Here is a 21,395-nt window from a genome sequence, read left to right on the forward strand (position 1 = left end):
GTAATCTATATGTCAACCGGGGCAACATGGTGGCTCAGTGGTTAGCACTGCTGCCTCACAGCACTAGGGACCCAGGTTCAATTCCAGCCTCAGGTGACTGTCTGTGTGGAGTTTGCATGTTCTCCCCTTGTCTGCATGGGTTTCCTCTGGGTGCTCCGGTTTCCTCCCACAGTCCAAAGATGTGCAGGCTAGGTGGATTGGCCATGCTAAATTGCCCATAGTTCCCAGGGATGTTTAGGTGGGTCAGACAAGGGAATGTCGGGCTAGGGAAATGGACCTAGGTGGATTGCTCTTCAGAGGGGCAGTGTGGGCTTGTTGGGCTGAATGGCTTGTTTCCACACTGTGGGGATTCTATGATTCAGTGAAGAAGAATATTCCATATGCCTTCTTTACAACCTTATCTACCTATACTGCTAGGAACCTCTTCACTTGCATGTGAAGATTTTCCCATTTCTTGTATTTCCTTTTACTGTTTGACCTCCCTAAATTTATTACCTGACACACTTATCAGAGTTGAACTCCATCTGCCACTTTCCTTCCCAAGCCACCAACCAATTTATCTATATATATACATGTATGCTTTTCTTTGAAGTGTAGAATTCCCATAGTGCGGAAACTGATAATTTGGCCCAACAAGCCCTGCCAACGCTCTGAAGAACATCCCACCCAGACCCATATCCCTAACCTATCTCTGTAACTCTGTATTTCCCATGGCTAACACATCTAACCAACACATCCCTGAACACTATGGATAATTTAACATGGCCAATCCACCAAACTCGCATGTCTTTGGACTGTTGAAAGAAACCAGAGCACCCAACAGAAACCCATGCAGACACAGGGAGAATGTGGAATCAAACCCGGGTCTAAGCATTGAGCCACCACTCTGCTCTGCAGCTCAACATTGTCCACTATGCAGCCAATTTTTGAATCACCTGCAAATTTCCCAACATGTCCCTCACATTCAAGCCCAATCATTGATGTATAAAGCAAACAGCAGGGGTCCCAACACCAAGCCTTGTGGAACAAAACTTGAAACGGCTTTCTCTTTTCAAGGCAGCCATCAAATATCTCTTTTGCTTCCTGGTACTAAGCCAACATTGAATCCAATTTGACATATTACCCTGTATCCCATGGGCTTTTACTATTTTGATTCGTCTGCCACGTGGCAGATGCCTTATCTTGTCAAATGCCTTACTAAAATGCATTCAGATTTTTGAAGTAAAAAAGTTAAAAACTTGAAGTCAAAACATTTGGTAGTTGCTTGTCATGGTGAACTAAATAGGACAGGTTCTAGGAAGGAATGAAAGCTACTTTATTTTGCTTTTGCATCATTACACATTGGTGGCATTGTCAGCCCGTACAGTTCAACAGTTCTTCAGTTGGGTTGCCTTTCATCCTGTGCTGCATTGAGAACCCATCTCTTTCTGATAATGTTTCTCAGAACTCTTCTTGGATGGTGTCACACAGTCAGCCTTGTACCGATCTAAAATTTGAAGGTGGCTGCTATGTTAATTTTGCCACATCACCGCTGCCCACATCAAAGTTAATTATTGTGGCATTTCTTGTGGTGTTTTGAACCTTCATACCTTTAGAAGGGCCCATTGTGTTGTCCAAGGTTTACTTGAATTCTAAGTGCCAACCTTTCTAGTTGCTAATGAGACGCACATCAGTGTGTCTGCCTTTTTTTAGTTGTTGTGAATCAACCCAGACAATCGTTCAATTCCCTAGCACCATTTTTTTATGATTCTGTGGCCGTTTTTACAAATTGGTTAACATTCTTTACAAGATATATAACATTACGATCGTACAGTCAAGATAATTCTACTTATAGTTTCTTAACTGGTCATTTTTCCATTAACTTTAGATTCAAATTATGCTATGTTATTTACGCTTCTCATTCAAATTGTTGGATATCTTACTTTTTAAGGCAAGAAAAAGCTCTATTCATTCACAGGATGAAGACGTCACTGGCTAAGCAGCATTTATTAACTGCACAGGAGTATAATATAATGTAACAATACATTGAAATTGCAAGAAATTAGATACCATCTTAGATTTACTTTCATTTCCTAAAAAATTCTTTTTACAATAGATATTTACCTAGAAATTATTCGAAATAATAGGATAATAGTAAACATTCCTGTAATTATATAAAACATGGCATCTCATGAAAAGTAAATATGCATGATGAATGTACAATGTATGGAATAATAGGTCTTAGGAGTAATACACTTAAAAATAACAGGCACATTCATATAGCAAAACAATTGAAAAGAATTGTAAATGAAGGAAGATGAATGGATAGCTGTGCTTATCAGGGAAAAATGGCACTGAAAAGGAAAGATTAAACTGACAAAAACAAAAAGAAACAGTACCTTATTCATTCTGATAAGGGACAGGTAGGGATCAATCATCGTAAGGAATATATGACAGACCACCAAGTAATGACATTGAAGGGGAACAAAAAGCAAAAGCTCAAGCAAAAATATCCAAGTAAAGATACAAAGTGACTAGAAAATATGAAACTATAAATACAGTGCATTTCAAACACTCTTTAAATAAACTATCAAGCAGAGAAAGTGAAGAACAATAGGTCCAATACATAAGGAACCCAACAAGGGAGGAAGCACTGTTAGATTTGGTAATAGGAAATGAAGAAAAATAGATAAAAGATGAAATTTTGATAGATCAACTTTGGGAATAGTGATCATAACATAATAAATGTCAAGGTATCAGATAAAAGACTTACATAGTACAAAAGTCAAAGTAATTGACTGGCAATATGTTGCAATGAGAGAATCAGTTTTCAGCTACGGAGGTAAACTGGAAAAATATTGATAATATGAAATTAGAGAATAGCAATGTGTGATATTTAAAGAAATCAATAGAGATTAAGGAAAAATGGATTAACTTAATTAACAATTTAGACTCAAAATGTTAACTCAGTTGTCTCTACTGATGCTGCCAGACCTGCTGTGTTTCTCTAGAACTCTCTGTTTTTGTTTCGGATTTCCAGCATCCACAGTTTTTTGAGTTTATTTTGGTGGAATTTAATGATTCCTGCTGAAGATGGTTTTGTAGCAGGAAGGGCAATTGAATTGAATAGGATTGGGAGAGTCCAAATTCTAACAGCAGAAAATAATGGTGAAATTAAGTGGTTGGCAGGAATGCAGCAAGACAGTAAAGTCCATGAATGGGTCAAAGCAGATTACCAATAAGATTGTTGAGCAGTCAGTTAAGAGACATTTACATGTTACTGGCTGCTATCAAATACACTTTTTGAAATTATGTGTGATGAGCCAAGCTGTCAGATCACTGCCAATGTTTCAGTGGGGAGGCAATGGCATAGAGATATTATCACTGGACTGTTAGTCCAGAGACCAGACAACATTCTGGGGACCTGGTTTGAATCCTGCCATGGCAGATGGTGGAACTTGAATTCAATAAATATTGGGAAATCAGAATCTAGTGATGACCGTGAATTTGTTATCAATTGTTGGGGATAAAAACCCATCTGGTTCACTATTGTACTTTAGGGATGGAAACTGCCATCCTTACCTGGTTTGGCTTACATGTCACTCCAGACCCACAGCAATGTGGTTGACTCTTAACTGCCCTCTGGGATGAGGGATTAGGGATGAGCAATAAATGCTGCCTAGCCAGCAATGCCCTCATCCCATGAATGAACATCTCACCAAGTTGGAAGGTCATACACTTTACACAATTCTTACACTTGAGTTCACAAGGAGTTCACAGACCTACAGTCTGAAGGACATAGAACAGGCTAAAGGGAATACATTGTTCTTTTAAATCTAGCAGCAGCAAGTCCAAAGTAAAAGCGGAATGCCAACTTGTTGGATGTCTGACAGGTGGAAGGACAGCACAAAGAGAGGTGGTGGCAGGTGCTGGAGGCACCATAACTGACAGGCAGAAGCCACAAAAGGGTCTCTCTTTCAACATGCAATTGGACAGGCACCGTTCATCATTTTGCCGAATTAGCCACTTCTGTGTGACTGGTATTCCGGCTGGTTTCCTTTTGCTTGTGAATCTCTCTGCCACTTGGATCTGCTGGTGGGACCTGTTGCCTAGATTAACTTTGCCCTTTTTCATCTGAAGATGAACAATGCATTTTGGAAGCAATGACCACAAAATGTTTACCGAAAATAACAGATTTAAAGAAATTGATTTTAGCAAATGACTCGTATTTGAGAAAGAAATGCAGCTAATAAAATCAAAACAAATCTTGTGGACCTAATGGCCTTTATCTTAAGCTTGTAAAAGGGGTGCACTGGTTTTGACCTACCTGAATTCCTCTAGAATATTCCTTTTAGTTCAAACAGTAGTAAGTATAATCCTGGTACTTAAGAAAGAAGAGAAGAAACAAATATCTAGAGTATGGAAAAAGCTAGGATGTATTATTAGGCTTGTATTAACAGGATACTTAGAAATTCGTTATAAGATTGGGCAAAGTCAACATCAATTTCTGAAGGGAGGAAGCTACGATTGACAAATCTGTAAGAGTTCGTTGAAATTGTAATCAACAGATAAGGGGAAATTAGTGAATTTTCAAAAAATATTTGATAAGACATCAAACAAAAAATTGTTTTCACAAGACTCGGCCTCTTAGGCTTGATTAAACATGTCAGCTGAGTTTGAGGATTGTTGAATGGCCTGTACACAAGTAGTAAGAATAAATGGATCATTTTCAGCTTTGCAGCTGTAACTAGTAGAGTACGAAAGTATCACAGCTTGAGCCTCAGCTATTTATTAGGAAGCCTAGAATCAGGTGTAAAAGCCATTTTTTGCATTTTAAATTGTGGACTAATGTAGGAAAATGTCTGTTTTAAGAAGTAAAAACATACATGTGGAAGGAATTAATGAACATTTTAAAAGCAATTTTTTGACATTCATTGTAAATGATAGTTATATCACTGCTTCGTTCACTCAGAATGGGAAGAGGTCGGTTGCTATGAGCTGGCATCAGGGCATGCATGTCATGTGAGATTTAGCAGCAACAAGTAGCTGACTGGTTTGTGACTTCATCCAGCCTCACATTTTATTATCTTGGTTTGTGACTGGGGTTGGTTATAAGGTGGGGGGGGGAGGGCGCATGAGGAAAGCCTTACTGCAGTTATGTGTAATCTTGTAGATGACAAAGGCCCAATGACTGCCAACAATTATTTTACTGGCTTCTTCGTGGGTGAACAGCTTGTGGGTATGCATGAAACCTTTCGACCTCCCAAGTGTGGTTGCTCTGACTCCCTGTAGTTGAAAATACCTGAGGCCTGAAGAGAACAAGATTGTTTTCCCTCACAAGTTGACATTAATTGTTGCTTTTAATGAATAATTCAGAGTGTCTATAAATTGTGAACCAATCTCACTGCTTTGCCTGCAAGCAAGTGAAATTGGCTGGACAAGAGAGTTTGAAGAACAGTGAATATTAGCTACTAAAAGGATTGTGGCAATTGTAATGAGGTCAGCCAGATGGATCTCATAGAAAATGAGTTCGCTGATTGGGGCTGTTACACTGGTCCAGTCAGGGATCCCTGCGTGACAGATGTAAACAGAAGTATTGGAGGTTCTGGTCACTCTGACAGCTGGCTCTGAGGAAGCTGAGTCCATATCACGTACTGTGCCTGTGTAAATAAAGGGCGCCTTGGTGATAGGATACCGGCCTTCATTGAGTTATCTCAAGGATCATCTCAGCAAATCCTGTAGACAAAGACCATTGAAGTGCCTTTGCAGATTTTTTTCCATTCCCACCTCCAAAAACACTGCATTATTTTGTTATGAGGAAGGGTCACCGGAACCGAAACATTAATTTTTTTCTTCGCAGTTGCTGCCAGATCTGCTGAACTTTTCCAGAAAATTCTGTTTTTGTTCCTGACTTACAGCATCCGCAGTTCTTTTGGTTTTTATGTTATTTTGTCTGCCTGTACCTGCCTGTATGCATATGTTGGGAACTGGGGGCAGTTATAGAGGGGAATGAGGGAAGCCTTACTGCAATTTTACATAATCTTGGTGAGCGCGTACGTGAACTGCTGGAATTGGTTTTGAACTCCTCATCTGAGGATAGATATGCTCAATTGAGAGGGATTGCAACTAACTTTTGTAGGCTGCTTCCTGGGATGGAAGCATTGTACTGTGACGGGTGATTGAGCAGAGCAGACTTGTATTATCTGAATGAGAGCTGATTCAATTGAAATTCCCAACAGGGTTGACAGTAAATGCTGTGAGCCTGTTAACCCACTTAGGGAGTTCAAAATAAGACATTGACGATTTAAGACTGAGATGAAGAGGAACTTCTTCACTCAAAGGGTAGATCATCTTTGGATTGATTCACCCCTGAGAAATGTCTACATTTAATTGCAGAATATATTCAATATAGTGAGCAATAGATCTTTACATAGTTAGGAAATCAAGGGAGATTGGTGTAGTGCAAGAAGTTGCACTGAGGCAGTAAAACAGCCATGGTCTTAGTGAATAGCAGAGCTGGCAACGGGAGGTAATAGCTTACCCCGTGCTGCTATTTGTTATTTTCATGGGTTCTCATGGATTTGGAAGTTATGAACTTTTTGAAGCCTTTGACATGGTGCCACAGGGGTGGCTCATGGGACAGCTCGGGATGTATGGAGCCAGGGACCACGTAGAGAGGAACAGTTTGAAAGATTACTGCAAAGCAGTAGTGTAGGTTGGGAGACAGAAGGTTTATTGATTAGGCAGAAAGTATGCTATTGTGTCACTCAGAAATTCATGCTGGGGCCACCTCTATTTACCATGTGCATTGGTGATCTAATTAAAAACTGATGATATGCAGGAGAACATAGAACCCAGACATCTTTGAAATTCAATTGGACCACACTTGAAATATTATGTCTCATTCTGGTCTCGATACTACAACACTAGAGGAGGTGCAAAAAATATTGACAAAGGTATGACTAAAATTGAGAGGACACAGATGGGGGGTTTATTTTCTGGAAAGAGTAAACTTAGAGGAGCCAAAATCGAAGTCTTTAAAATTTTGAAGATGCTCAAACATGTGGCTGGGGAGAAATTGTTTTTACTGAGGGTGAGTTCAGAATGAGGAGAATGTGTGTAAAATAGGCATTAACAGATCAATTAACAAATTTAGTCAAAATTTCTTTCTATGGTGAGTATGTGAAATTTTCCATCACATGGAATATTTGAAGCAAATGGCATTGATAAATTTAAGATGACGCGTAATTTGCACATTTAAAAAAAATCACTCTCAGGATGAGGAGATCGCTGGCTAGTGCCAGCATTTACAGCCCATCCCTAATTACCCAGAAGGCTGTTGAAAGTCAGCCACATTGCTGTTGGCTTGGAGTTACATTTTGATCACACCAGGTAAGGCAGTTTCCTTCCATATGGGGCATTAGTGAACCAATCAGATTTTTCCTGACAATGGATTCATGATCATCAGTAGAGTCTTAATTCCAGATTGTTATTTAATTCACCTTCCATCATATGCCCTGGCAGGATTCAAACCAGGGTCCCTGAAACATTATATGTGGCTTTGGATTAACAGTGCAGTTATAATACTACTACACCATCACCCTCCCCTACATGAGGGAGAAAGGGAATGCATGAGGTGCAGGAAGGGAAGTCATAATTAGAGTGTGATAATGGGAACTGCAAATGCTGGAGAATCCAAGATAACAAAGTGTGGAGTTGGATGAACACAGCAGGCCAAGCAGTATCTCAGGAGCACAAAAGCTGACGTTTCAGGCCTAGACCGTTCATCAGAGAGCCTCTCTGATGAAGGGTCTAGGCCCGAAACGTCAGCTTTTGTGTTCCTGAGATGCTGCTTGGCCTGCTGTGTTCATCCAGCTCCACACTTTGTTATCTCGTTATTAGAGTAGTTGGGCATTGACAATTAGGTTGAAGGCCTGTTTTCTATGCTGTGAAGTTCCAAGTAACTCTTCTGTTATTCTGTGCTTTGAGAAAAAAATTTCTGAAGAAAGGTCCGGTCCCAAAACGTCAGGCTTTCCGGCTCCTCTGATGCTGCTTGGCCTGCTGTGTTCATTCAGCTTCACACCGTATTATCTCAGATTCTCCAGCATCGGCAGTTCCTACTATCTCCATCTTATCTTGCCCTCTTTTGACATCCATATCTACAACTCAGCAAATTAATTGAGCTGTAATCTGCAAAAGTAACCTTGCCTGATTTCTTTACACCATTTGCCTGGGGACAACAAGTTAGACTATACTCCTCCAAACTACTGTGGCTTAAATCAACTAACTTTGCTCAGACCAAAGTAAAGCTCCGTCTGGTCTGTACAGTTCATATGTAATAATGAGTTCAAAACTTTGAAAGATATTATAAACTGGCAATATGTCGTTTACACATACCTCAGAATTACTTAAAATAGGTTGATTATTAGGTTACTAACCTTGACTGTGATGCTTGTCTATGGATTACCCAGGGTCACAGACTTAATAGCATTCCTATAAATCTGGCACTCAACTACATAATGCCCTGTATACATAGTCTGACTTTCCAGGTTGAGAACTGTGATTATACCATTCGCTCAGTCTGTGCACAAGCAGAGTGTCAATCCTGTGGAGTATCAGTAGCGCAGCTCTGCCTTAGTAATGAATGATTAATCATTAATCAACAATTATGATACTTGAAGAGTTAACTGAAATTGATAGCTATTTCACTGGAAGCAACGTCAACTGTAACAAATAGTTGCAGTGGGCTTACAGTGTTGAATGGCAGAGGGTGGGTTTTATATGTGGGAAGGGATGAGGACTTACTTGTGGAAGCTCATAACTTGTCTCAACTTTCCATTAGATTGCTGATTTGATCACAAAAAGTCGATAAAAAATGTTTTAAAATCTCAGAATAATCTATGAAGAATCATACTTGCTCGTAAAACCTGTTTAACAGGATCATGTGAACAGTCTACAGCATCGAATGTAAAAGTATTATTTGACTTCAATCAGCTTACAAACCATGACTTTTTAATAGTTCATTGGGAGCAATGGTGAACTATGATTGCACTCTGCCACTGTTTAGAACGGCTGATATTTACAGTAGGTTCTGAGTGAGACAACCAAAAGTATGAACATTCAAATTCAATGTGCAAGCTGCAGACTTGTACAGACAGAGAAAATATGAGTTATGGGTCTCTGTTCTTTGGCTGACTTCTGCTTGGTATTAGTTTGCCCACATCTACATTAGAATGAAGTCTAACTCAAGTGGTTAAAAAAAAACAGAAAGGGGTGGGGTGAATTGAACTCTCGTGCTGCTTCAGACTGTTAGTGGAGGAGGGGAGCCTTTATAAATGTATGCAAACAAGTACTTTGGTGAAACCAGAACATCTCATTTAACAAAAAAAAAGCACTGAAACGAGCCCAGAAGCCAACACTGCATTATTGTATTTTGAGTTAGTTTAATCCGTAGGCTTAATACTTACAACGGAATTTGTAGTGATCAAATGATCCAGATTTTTTAAACATGTCAAATGTATCACAAAGGTGTCAGGCATTTCATACTTTACTTCCAAAAAGCAACAAAACCCTGAAAGGCATTCCGAGGGAGCTGCACTTTGTAAAAGTATAGAAGTTCATAACATGGAAAAGAAGAATTGTGAGAAAATGCGATAGACTGTTTAAGTTTTTATTCTGGAGTCGTCCTGTACACTCTTGCCTGAAGAAATGCTTCGAAAACCACAGAATTATCACTGCAGTTATCCAGATACTATGGAGATTATGCCACTGTTACCACTTTTGATAGCACTCTTCAGTGTCGCTTTGACAAATCTTTCTGATTCTGTGGAGTGGAGATGTTTGGATGGTTATCGTCGAGCTGATGATAACCTCACATGTGTTGGTAAGTACATTTTTTTAATTAGACATTTTAGAGCACAAATAGTAAGTCATGATTTAATATCTTATTTGTCTGAAAGTTATTTTCCTGAACTATGATATGTTAATATTTTTAATCTATTACTTTTAAATAGTAAACAATGTTAACACTTTAAAAATTGAAGATGTTGTAATTTGAGGTTCGAAGAGACATGATGTTCTTAAATTTGACTTCACAGTCAACATAAAAAAATTGTTCAGACAATACATTAAAAATTAATTCAAAGTTTTAATATTTCAAGAGCTTTCTAATTTTTTTTTAAGTAATATTTCCATTCTGCAAATTTAAAAAGAGCCTTTTTGAGGAACTGTGTCTTCTGTGGAATGTGCCTATTAATTATTAATTTATGATGATGTTTTATTGATGATTAAATACATATAATTTAATTACCAGGTGCAGAAAGTGAACAGCACCCCATAAAACATTCTCTGCCACTGTTTCAAAGAAGAACAGGAGAGCTCTAGCTGCTAGTGTCCAAGCTAGCATTTATCCAATTTATTAGTCATGGATTTAGTGTTCACATCCTCAGTGATCCTGTTCTGCCTATCTCTTTAACCAGCTCTGGCCTTTCAAACCTCTGAGATGCCCTGTTCCCCAATTCTAGACTCTTACGCACAGCTGCCAATACTGGGATGATTTCCTTCACTATACCGTTGAAGGTAGTGCCTTCAACTTCTGGTCATCAAGGTCAAGAATTTCCTCCCTAAAGGAATCAAGGGCTACGGGGAGAGTGCAGGGAAGTGGTGTTGAAATGCCCATCAGCTATGATTTAAATGGCAGAGTGGACTTGATGGGCCAAATAACCTCACTTCCACTCCTATGTCTTATGGTCTTAAAGTTCGTTGCCACAGGAAAAGACCTTAAATCCATGATCTCTTGGATTTAAGAGTGCTACCATTGAGCCAAAATTGGATGCTAGTTAGTAGAGTCAATGCGATGAATTTTGATAACTACATACACTATACTGATGAAAATCCTGCATTTGGGGTGAATTTTTGTACCCTGTCAAGGTGATACCTTCTTATTCAATATACATATATGCGATACATTTGAAAACTGCGCCTGAACTGATCCAGAGAAATCTCTGTGGTGGCTCAGATGGACCTAATGACTTAAACATTTAATGCCTTGATTAATATAGCAGCTAGTGGAAGGACAATTCCTGTTTCAAAGCCTTTCTGCCAATCAACCTAATATATTTCATGTACTTATCTTTATGAACAGGCTGTCATTAAGTCTTGCAGGTCCGACAGCATTTGTGAAGAAAAATCAGAGTTAATGTTTCTGGTTCAGTGACCCTTCCTCAAAACTGATGTTAGTTTGGAAAATGTTGGTTTATATACAGAAGATAGAGTGGGGTAAGGGGATAAGGATTAAATGACAGGTGGGAATAGAGCCCAAAGAGAGAGAAGAAAACAAAAAGAGAAATTGCTGGAAAAGCTCAGCAGTTCTGGCAGCATCTGTGAAGAAAAAAATCCGAGTCAACATTTTGGTTTGACTGACCCTTCCTCAGAAATGAGTGTTAACTCTCATGTTTACTTCACAGTTGCTGCCAGACCTGCTGAGTTTTTCTGGAAACTTCTGTTTTTGTTCCTGATTTACAGCATCCACAGTTCTTTCAGTTTTTATTGAGAGAGAACAGTTGACGAACAAATGAATCGATAACAATCTGGCTAGGAGGGTGAATAGCTGTTAATCGAGACTGTTAGTGAACAAAAATAGGTAGTGTGTGATGGCAGACTATGTGATAATAAGGTCTGGTGTGTGGTGTAGGGGGCTAGGATATGGGAGAAGTCAGGCCCTAAAATTATTGAACTCAATATTGAGTCTGGAGGTCTGTAGGGTCCCCAAGCGTAAAATGACAAGGGAGGGGAGGGGAATATGTGACTGCTGGTGGCATCTCATTGGAGGTGGCGGAAATGGCTGATGATGATCTTTTGGACATGCATGCTGGTGGGATGGTAGGCAAGGACAAGGGGAACCCTATTGCTGTTGCTGGAGTGAAGAGAGGGTGTGAGGGTGGAAGTGCGGGAGATGGGTTGGACCCGGTTGAGGGCCTTATCGACAACAGGGCTGGGGAATCCTCAATTGAGGTAGACATTAAGGAGGCTCCCTTGTTGAAGCTGTCCTCATCCGAACATGTATGACGGAGATGGAGGAACTGAGAGAATGAGATGGAATCTTTACAGGAGGCAAGGTGCGAGGATGAGACAGGCATAACTGAGGCCCATGCAGGTCCCATGTGACTTAAATTAGGAAGAGATGGGTTCCGTGGGGCAGGAGCTGGTGGAAACAAAGGGTCTGTCTGAACAGCCCTGTTTGTAGAGTTTTGGAAGGAGGTAGAAGCAAACTGTGCAGGGTTGGGGGTCTAGCAGCTTGGAGGCGGTGCAGGGAGATCACCAGATGAAATGGGGTCAGTTACTGTAGTAGATACAATGGTCTGATGTGCTTTGGTGGGGTCATGGTCCAGGGGAAGATAGGAGGAGGTATCTGAGAGTTAGCCTCAGCAATGTAGGGTTCAGTATGCCAGACTACAATAGCACCACGCTTATCGGCAGGCTTAATAACAAAGTCCGAGTTGGATGTAAGACCTCATCTCTTCCTAACTTGACTCAGCCTTTATTGCCCTGGTCCAGTCCCTGCCCACATACATCTATGGTTCCTCTGATGCTTTATGCCAGTTTCAAAACTTCCAGTTTGCAGGATTCAGCCACCTCCTCTTTACCATGGACGTGCAATCCCTTTTCATGATCATTTGCCACCAGGATTGTCTTACGGCTCTCTGCTTATTCCCAGAGCAAAGGCCTGAACCATCCCCATCCACCACCAACCTCCTCCACTTGCCAGAGCTCGTCCTCACCATCAACAACTTCTCTTTTAACTCCTCTCATTTTCTTCAGGTCAGAGGGGTTGCCATGAGTACCCGCACGGCTCCCAGTTATGCCTGTCTCTTTGTGGGGTATGTGGAACATTCCTAGTTCCACTCCTATTCCGGCCCCCACCGACAACTCTTTCTCCGATATAATGATGATATCATTGGTGCTGCTTCCCTCTCTCGTCCGAAATTGGAAAAGTTCATTGATTTTGCTTCTGGTTTCCACCCTGCCCACACTTTCATCTGGTCTATCTCCGACTCCTCCCTTCCCTTCCTCGACATTTCTGTTTCCATTTCTGGGGATAGACCAGCCACTAACATCCATTACAAACCCACTGACTCCCACAGCTACCTGGACAATACATCCTCGCACCCTGCTTCCTGTAAAGACTCCATCCCATTCTCTAAGTTCCTCTGTCTCCATTGCATATGTTCAGATGAGGCCAACTTTGACAAGGGAGCCTCTGAAATATCCACCTTATTCCTCAACCGAGCACTCCCCAGCAGTGTTGTTGGCAGGGCCCTCCACTGGGTCTGACCCATCTCCCAAACGTCTGCCCTCACCCCCTCTCTTCCTACAGCAACAGCGATAGGGTTCCCTTTGCCCTTCCCTACCATCCCACCAACATCCACATCCAGAAGATCTTCAGCCACCATTTCCGCCATCTCCAACAAGATGCTGCCACCAGACACATTCTTTCCTCCTCGGTTCACCTTTCGCAGGGACCGTTCCCTTTGGGATACCCTGGTCCACTCTTCCTTCAGTCTCAACATCCCCGCACAGCCCCATGGCACCTTCCTCTGCTGCTGTAGAAGGTGTAACACCTGCCCATCTACCTTCTCCCTCCTCACTATGCAAGGGCCCAAACATACCTTCCAGGTGAGGCAACACTTCACCTGCACTTCCCAGAGTCTAGTCTACTGCATTTGCTGTCACAATGTGGTTTCTTCTAAATTGGGGAAACAAAGCATTGCCTTGGTGTTTACTTCACAAAATATCTACGTTCTACTTGCAAAAAAAGACCCTGAGCTTCCAGTTGCCTGCTACTTTAACACAACACCCTGTACCTTGGCCGACATCTCTGTATCTGGTTTGCTGCAGTGTTCCAGTGCAAGCTGGAAGACCAACACCTCATCTGGGGACCCTGCAGCCCTCTGGACTCAATGTCGAGTTCAATAATTTTAGGGCCTGAACACTCTCATGCCCTAGCCCCCTAAACCACACACCAGGCTTGTTACCACGTAGCCTGCAATTACACACAACCTATTGTTAGTCACTAACAATCTCCATTAACAGCTATTCACCCTCCCGGCCAGATTGTTATCTACTCCTTTGCCAGTCCAACTGTTCTTCTCTCTCGTTTGGCTCTATCCCCAAATATTGCTTACTCCTTACCCCCTCCTCTCACCTATTTTCTGTATATAAACCAACATTTTCCCAGCTACCATCAGTTCTAAGGAAGGGTCACTGGACCCGTAATGTTAACTCTGATTTTTTCTCCACAGATGCTACCAGACCTGCTGAAATTTCTGTTTCTGTTCCTGATTTGCAGCATCCACTGTTCTTTTGGATTTTATGATTAAGTTTTGGCTGATATACCAGAGTACAGCTTTTAGAGTCTGTAAATGTATATTTGGAGGTGACATCCCAGTTAGTCATTCACTCAAGAAAATGTTTTACCTCATCTAAGCCAGACTAATATGAACTTTTGTAGAGGAATATTATACTGCTGGAGATTGATATCTCTTTTGGAAGTAACACACTGCTCTCTCAGTTGGATAGAAAGGTCTCATTGAATTCTCCCAGCATTCTTGACAACATACATCCCTCAACAAACATCCACAAAGCGGTTTGTGGTTATTATTTCATTGCTGTTTCTTGGACCTTGCTATCTGCAGATTGGTTGTCATATTTCCTAATAACATAGGTGAGTGCACTTCTGGAAGAACTTCATTGACTGCAAAGTGCTTCGGGGTGTCTAAGGTCATGTCAGGAGCCATAGAAATGCAAGTCATTCTGCAACATCTTGTGAAAATGAATTGCAAGCAAGGATATCATGGACCAGCTTGTACAGTATAAGTAGGCAAATGGAAATTCCTGATCTTCCAAGAGTGCTGCACCTCATTTCCAATGTTTTGCTGGAGAAATTACAACATTGCTTTGGAAATTCACCCTGATAAAACTTTACGCAACTCAAACAACTTTTTCAAAATTGCTCGTTGCACAATCCACTCCATCTCAATCTTTCAGTTCCATGTAAACAAGTGACATTTTAATGGACTCTCAGCCACAAATTGGCATTTTGACCAGTAAATTGCAAGTAACAGAATTTCATGTGAGCTGATATAACTCACAACATGAGCTTATCGAAATCAGTTGAGCTATTTAGGCATTACAGGAATAATTTCTTCCTTTTCTGGTATAAACTATACTCCATAATGTGTAAGCATTACAGTTGAACAAATGTTACAGGGCATTTTCTTCATGATAATTCTTTTAGGTGGTAAAAGGCATTTTTACATGTTGAATTTCAATCTGAATTTATTAAACAGATTTGTTATAAGAATTTCTTCCAAAGTTCAATATCTGCAATGTTCTGTGTTGTTTCTTCTTTATTTTTGAAATAGTGATGGCAGCAGAGAGGATGCAGCTCCAAAAAGCCCAAATCAACATTGCAAAGACCTTTTAAAATACTTTAAGTTGAACATAATTTATATCTGTTAGTGATCCAGTGCAATACTATGGGAACTACTCAGCATTTGTACCCCGCCCCCGCCACAACCGGCCCAAGAGGATCCCCCTCGTTCTCACACACCACCCCACGAACCTCTGGATACAACGCATCATCCTCCGACACTTCCGCCATCTACAATCCGACCCCACCACCCAAGACATTTTTCCATCCCCACCCTTGTCTGCCTTCCGGAGAGACCACTCTCTCCATGACTCCCTTGTCTGCTCCATACTCCCCTCCAACCCCACCACACCCGGCACCTTCCCCTGCAACCGCAGGAAATGCTACACTTGCCCTCACACCTCCTCCCTCACCCACATCCCAGGCCCCAAGATGACTTTCCATATTAAGCAGATGTTCGCCTGCACATCTGCCAATGTGGTATACTGCATCCACTGCACCCGGTGTGGCTTCCCCTACATTGGGGGAACCAAGCGGAGGATTGGGGACTGCTTTGCAGAGCACCTACGCTCGGTTCACAATAAACAACTGCACCTCCCAGTCGCGAACCATTTTAGCTCCCCCTCCCATTCTTTAGATGACATGTCCATCATGGGCCTCTTGCAGTGCCACAATGATGCCACCCGAAGGTTGCAGGAACAGCAACTCATATTCCGCTTGGGAACCCTGCAGCCCAATGGTATCAATGTGGACTTCACAAGCTTCAAAATCTCCCCTTCCCCCACTGAATCCCAAAACCAGCCCAGCTCATCCCCTCCCCCCACTGCATCCCAAAACCAGCAAGGCCTGTCCCCGCCTCCCTAACTTGTTCTTCCTCTCACCTATCCCCTCCTCCCACCTCAAGCCGCACCTCCATTTCCCACCTACTAATCTCATCCTGCCTCCTTGACCTGTCCATCTTCCCTGGACTGACCTATCCCCTCCCTACCTCCCCACCTGTACTCTCCTCTCCACCTGTCTTCTTTTCTCTCCATCTTCGGTCCGCCTCCCCCTCTCTCCCTATTTATTCCAGAACCCTCTCCCCATCCCCCTCTCTGATGAAGGGCCTAGGCCGAAATGTCAGCATTTGTGCTCCTGAAATGCTGCTTGGCCTGCTGTGTTCATCCAGCTTCACACTTTGTTGCCCAGCATTTTTACAGTTGATTTTCTCTGTAGGTGCATTTATCTGGAACTCTGTCATCTACTGTTAAAGGGCTTATTATTTGTTTACCTCCAGAACATTGTACAACCAGCTCTGGAGGGTCCTGAAATTGTTGATTTCCATGGGAAAAATATAAAAATTTTCTTTAAAATAACTAACTGGGACAGCTTCATGAATTCCAGCACAAGCAAAATTAATGCATGTTGATTAGAAACATCAGTGTTTGTAGTGGAGTAAAGGACTGAAAAATGGGTGGATGTGCGTCACAAAGCAAAGTTCCCCATTATTTGCAGTAAACTGTGACCAGTCTCATGTGTTCAGACCTAAGAGTGGTTAGTTAGCATAAATCAGTCAATAGCTCTTTCTGTGTGTCGTGCAGTAATTAGATTTGCAATCCAGTTAGGTATTTATTATATTAACAATAGTTTGTGCTATAGCTGTTTATTGCATTGTGAATGTACCTTGTAAGGCATTATTTAATCTTAACAATTTTATAGTTTTCAATATAAAATAAATTAGCTCCCCTTTTGATTTGTTGCTTCAATTATTTGCCTTAGAGCAACATTTCCCAAAAATCCGTCTTTAGGCAAAATTTCCTGGACCTTTCTTCTCCTGCTTTGTTCATATGCAAATTACAGCTGAGGGTAGGCTGTATTGACTGGTAGTGTTGGCAGGCACAAACAATGCAAACACAGACGCTTCAAGCAACAGTTCTGCCTTCATTGCCAAGCCTTGGGAAATGTCATCTTGCATTCATGGTCTCAGGCATTGAAACATTAGAATATCAATCACAGCACCATTCAAAGAACCTACATTGTTATCTAGTGCAAATTCATTGCTGATTTCAGATGCATAATCTCCTGGGTGCACTCTAAAGATGCTATTCAGTCATCTCCAAGATTTTTAGTCTTCTATTCAAAGCAGCTTGTCAAGTTGCTTTAGATTTTTTTGTATTGGTGTTCAACTCATTTTACAGTACAACAATTCTGTTTGGTGCAGATTGTTGCTAGGATAAATTAAAGCTGCATTACCACTGAAGATTCAAATCAATTTTTCCATACATGAAAAGGTAAAAGCATTTCAGTCTTGTTTAGGTTTTTCCAATTCCATATATCAATGATGAGTGCTATAATTATACCCGTACCTTTAAAAGTTAATCACTTATAAATATTAGTTATGAAAGTTTTCATGCAGAGAATGGAACACTGTCCACTTCAGACACCAAGTGTCAACTCGACACACTCCCACATAAGTAATGTAGCCAGGCACAGGGTCTCAGCTTCTTCCTCTTTGTTTTAACCATGTATCTCAACTCCAATCTCAAAATAATGTTTTTTCATGTTTCAGTTTGGTATAATTCCCTTTACTAGACTAGTTGCCTTTATAGTGCTTCTGAGCAATAACTACCCACTTAGTACAAAGATATAAATACGCAGTATTAGGCTTTATTCTCCAAACAGATTTAACTCCAGCAACAACTGCTGGGTTGTTGACAGTGAGGACGAAGGTCCTAGGTCAGAGGAGGATACAATGGATTTGTCAATAGGCACGCTCTGTGTGTAGCTGAATGAAAGGAGAGTATGAATGTCATCCCCCATCCCTATCTCACCCAGTAAAGTTGAAAATACAGGGAAGTCCATCACATCTGCAACAGTAACATGTTGTGTTTCTTCATGATTACTACTGGTGTTCTTGCTTCACTGGAGGAGTAGGTAAAGAATTTTGTTTACTCTGATCTGGAAGAGTATCAAAGGGACGCTGTGAGTCAAAATCTAAAGAATCAAGAACCACAGGATTTGCTTCAGGGGCAAATCAAGCGTATTTTCAGGGGCAGCCCCGGGTGTGTCTCCTGGTTGGGAATCGCTCATGCAGAAACATAATTATCTTCTTCTTTCACAATTACTTGGGATTCATAACGCTGACACAACTCTTAGAAAAGCTGAGAATGTTCATCTCAAAGTGTCATCCAATAGTCTTTGGATGAAAGCCCATGTGCCCACAGAAACTGAGTTAAATTGTTGCTAAATGGAATATAATCTCATTTTGACACGGCAATTCCTCACCGTGTAGAATATTGTTAAGGAATATTATCTACCTTAGCTTAAACACCAGATGGGTGCTGTACAAGGTGAGAAAAACCAGAAGCAAAGTTAAAAAGTCTCCAAAGACACTCTGATGCAGACCAGTGCGGGTTCCTCCACATGCCTGCTAATTCCACAAGGATTTGTTTTGATTCTCTAAAATTTTTCTCAATGACTTTACCATTGTAGGTAAGCAGTGTCTCAAAATTACTTTTAAGGTTCTAGCTTGATATGCTTCATCATGACTTTTGATGGTCAGTTGTATAACTCTATGAATCAATGATCTGAGTGAAAGCTCTGCATTAAAATTCGTGACTTTCAAGGTTACTGATCAATAATGGTGGTTCAGATTATCATCTTCTGCTGTAGGGTTAACAATATCCACTTTCTCCAGAATGTATGTAACTCCCATGTCAACTTCCTTTTTGTTGAAGTTATTGAATGCTCCTTTGTTCCGGAAGTGAACAATGCAATTTTCTTGTCAGGAATGTTTTGACATTGCAAGACTGCTAAAAGTACTCAAATCTGCCACAGTGAAGATACTGAGAAATCTTCTGAACAGTTATTTTTTCACTTGAAGTGCTTCCTGGCATCACAATACCCCAGTTTCAAGCAGCAGTTCCTACCTATTCCTCATTTTGGCAATCTTCTTATTGGGCAAACCTGCCACCTTTGGACCTGGCCCACTGACCAAATTGAACTGAGCCTTGCCTTTGCAGCACACAATTCCCTGTTTTCATGCACTGTACCTATCCTGCCTAATGCACTGGCTCACCAGTCGGAAGGTCAGGCCTTGCTGTAGCTGTAATAAATCCTGCCCGATAAGGATCTCTTCTGCAATTTCACCAATTCCTCTTCCAGAAGGTAGTGACCTGGAGCTTCTGTTGCTTCAATTAGAGACCCGAGGCAATTCTATCCCTGTGTCTTCCAGAAATCCCACCTAAGTGCTTATGCTGGTCATTCAACTTCATTGAAGAGGGTCAGAAAGGGCAGGGACTGCTGAGCGGGCATGGGCATGCTGCCATTTCATCCCTTGCAGTACTCCATTTAGGGTATGTCTTCAACTACTTCACCTCACTTCAGTCAAACCAGTGAGTCTCTATGTTTAGGAAATATTCTGAAGATCCTCTTGCTAATGGCTCTTCAGATTCATCAGAGAAAAATACCATTTACTTTTCACCAGTGTTGCCATCATCATCAGGTTCTATTGTGGGTTCTTCAGGTCTTCATAACACCCTAGGCCAGACTTCTAGTTTACTGCTAACCAATGTTTATTGTTACCCGAGATAACAATGTGTGGAGCTGGATGAACACAGCAGGCCAAGCAGCATCTTAGGAGCACAAAAGCTGATGTTTTGGGCCTAAACCCTTCATCAGAAAAGGGGGACGGGGAGAGGATTCTGAAATACATGGGTAGAGAGGGGGAGGCGGACCAAAGGTGGATAGAGGAGAAGATAGGTGGAGAGGAGAGTGTGGCTGGGGGGTGGGGAGGTAGGGAGAACATAGGTCAGTCCAGGGAGGATGAACAGGTCAAGGGGGCGGGATGAGGTTAGTAGGTAGGAAATGGAGGTGCGGCTTGAGGTGGGAGGAGGGGATAGGTGAGAGGAAGAACAGGTTAGGCAGGCGGGGATGAGCTGGGCTGGTTTGGGGATGCAGTGGGGTGAGTGGAGATTTTGAAGCTGGTGAATCCCACATTGATACCATTGGGCTGCAGGGTTCCCAAGCGGAATATGATTTGCTGTTCCTGCATCATTGTGGCACTGCAGGAGGCTCAGGATGAACATGTCATCTAAGGAATGGGAGAGGGAGTTAAAATGGTTCGTGTCTGGGAGTTGCAGTTGTTTATTGCGAACCGAGCGGAGGTGTTCTGCAAAGCGTTCCCCAAGCCTCCGCTTGGTTTCCCCAATGTGGAGGAAGCCACACCGTGTACAGCACATGCAGTATACCACATTGACGAATGTGCAGGTGAACATCTGCTTGATGTGGAATGTCATCTTGGGGCCTGGGATGGGGGTGAGGGAGGAGGTGTGGGGGCAGGTGTAGCACTTCCTACGGTTGCAGTGGAAAGTGCCGGTGAGGTGGGGTTGGAGGGGAGTGTGGAGCGGACAAGGGAATCCCGGAGAGAGTGGTCTCTCCGGAAGGCAGACAAGGATGGGGTTGGAAAAATGTCTTTAGTGGTGGGGTCAGATACCCAGTATGTGGGGGTAAGACTACAGCAGCATACTCCGATTTGTATGAGGCCTAACTTCTGAGCAGGACATTAATGCTACTAAGCTCGCAGTGACATTAGAATATATTTCAGAGGCTCATCTATACATTCACTAAGCTCAATCTCTACAGTGGGGATACATTATGGTTAGAATTGGCCAAACAATTTCTCACTGCTCACCGCACAGCCTCAAGCGATACAACAACTCTGATATTAATCAGGATGCTGACTACCACAAGGTTAAAAAATATTTAAATGTTTATTTTTCCCGGTATTAAGACTAAATTTTAGCTGTACTCTTCAATAATAAGGTAGTTGGAGTGACTCAGCTAGGAGTGCTCTTTAAATCAAATCTAATAGAAGTAATTAACTTAAAGATGCTTGTATGGTGAGACTTTGAAGAAGCACACTTGTTGCCCTGGCTAAAACTGCTAATAGATGCACAACTCACATCATTGGTACAGCCCTAGTGTTTCTGCTTATTTTGTTTGCATT

At 41.7% G+C, this 21,395-nt stretch overlaps 1 protein-coding gene across 5 annotated transcripts in view; it reads left to right on the plus strand.

Annotated features, from left to right (window-relative positions):
• The first annotated feature begins 9,290 nt into the window (after window positions 1-9,290).
• The window catches only part of egf (epidermal growth factor), a 132,666-nt gene continuing 120,561 nt past the window's right edge, over window positions 9,291-21,395 (plus strand). For 4 of the 5 annotated variants that reach the window (XM_048538328.2, XM_048538337.2, XM_048538356.2 and 1 more), the window contains exon 1: window positions 9,291-9,862. In XM_048538328.2, coding sequence (XP_048394285.1) covers window positions 9,688-9,862 — 175 coding nt within the window. In that variant the 5' untranslated portion in view covers window positions 9,291-9,687. The remainder of the gene's footprint in view (window positions 9,863-21,395) is intronic. The other variant, XM_048538318.2, reaches the window with a different exon arrangement.

Source organism: Stegostoma tigrinum, chromosome 1 (genome assembly GCF_030684315.1).
Source record: "Stegostoma tigrinum isolate sSteTig4 chromosome 1, sSteTig4.hap1, whole genome shotgun sequence".
Taxonomy (NCBI): domain Eukaryota; kingdom Metazoa; phylum Chordata; class Chondrichthyes; order Orectolobiformes; family Stegostomatidae; genus Stegostoma; species Stegostoma tigrinum.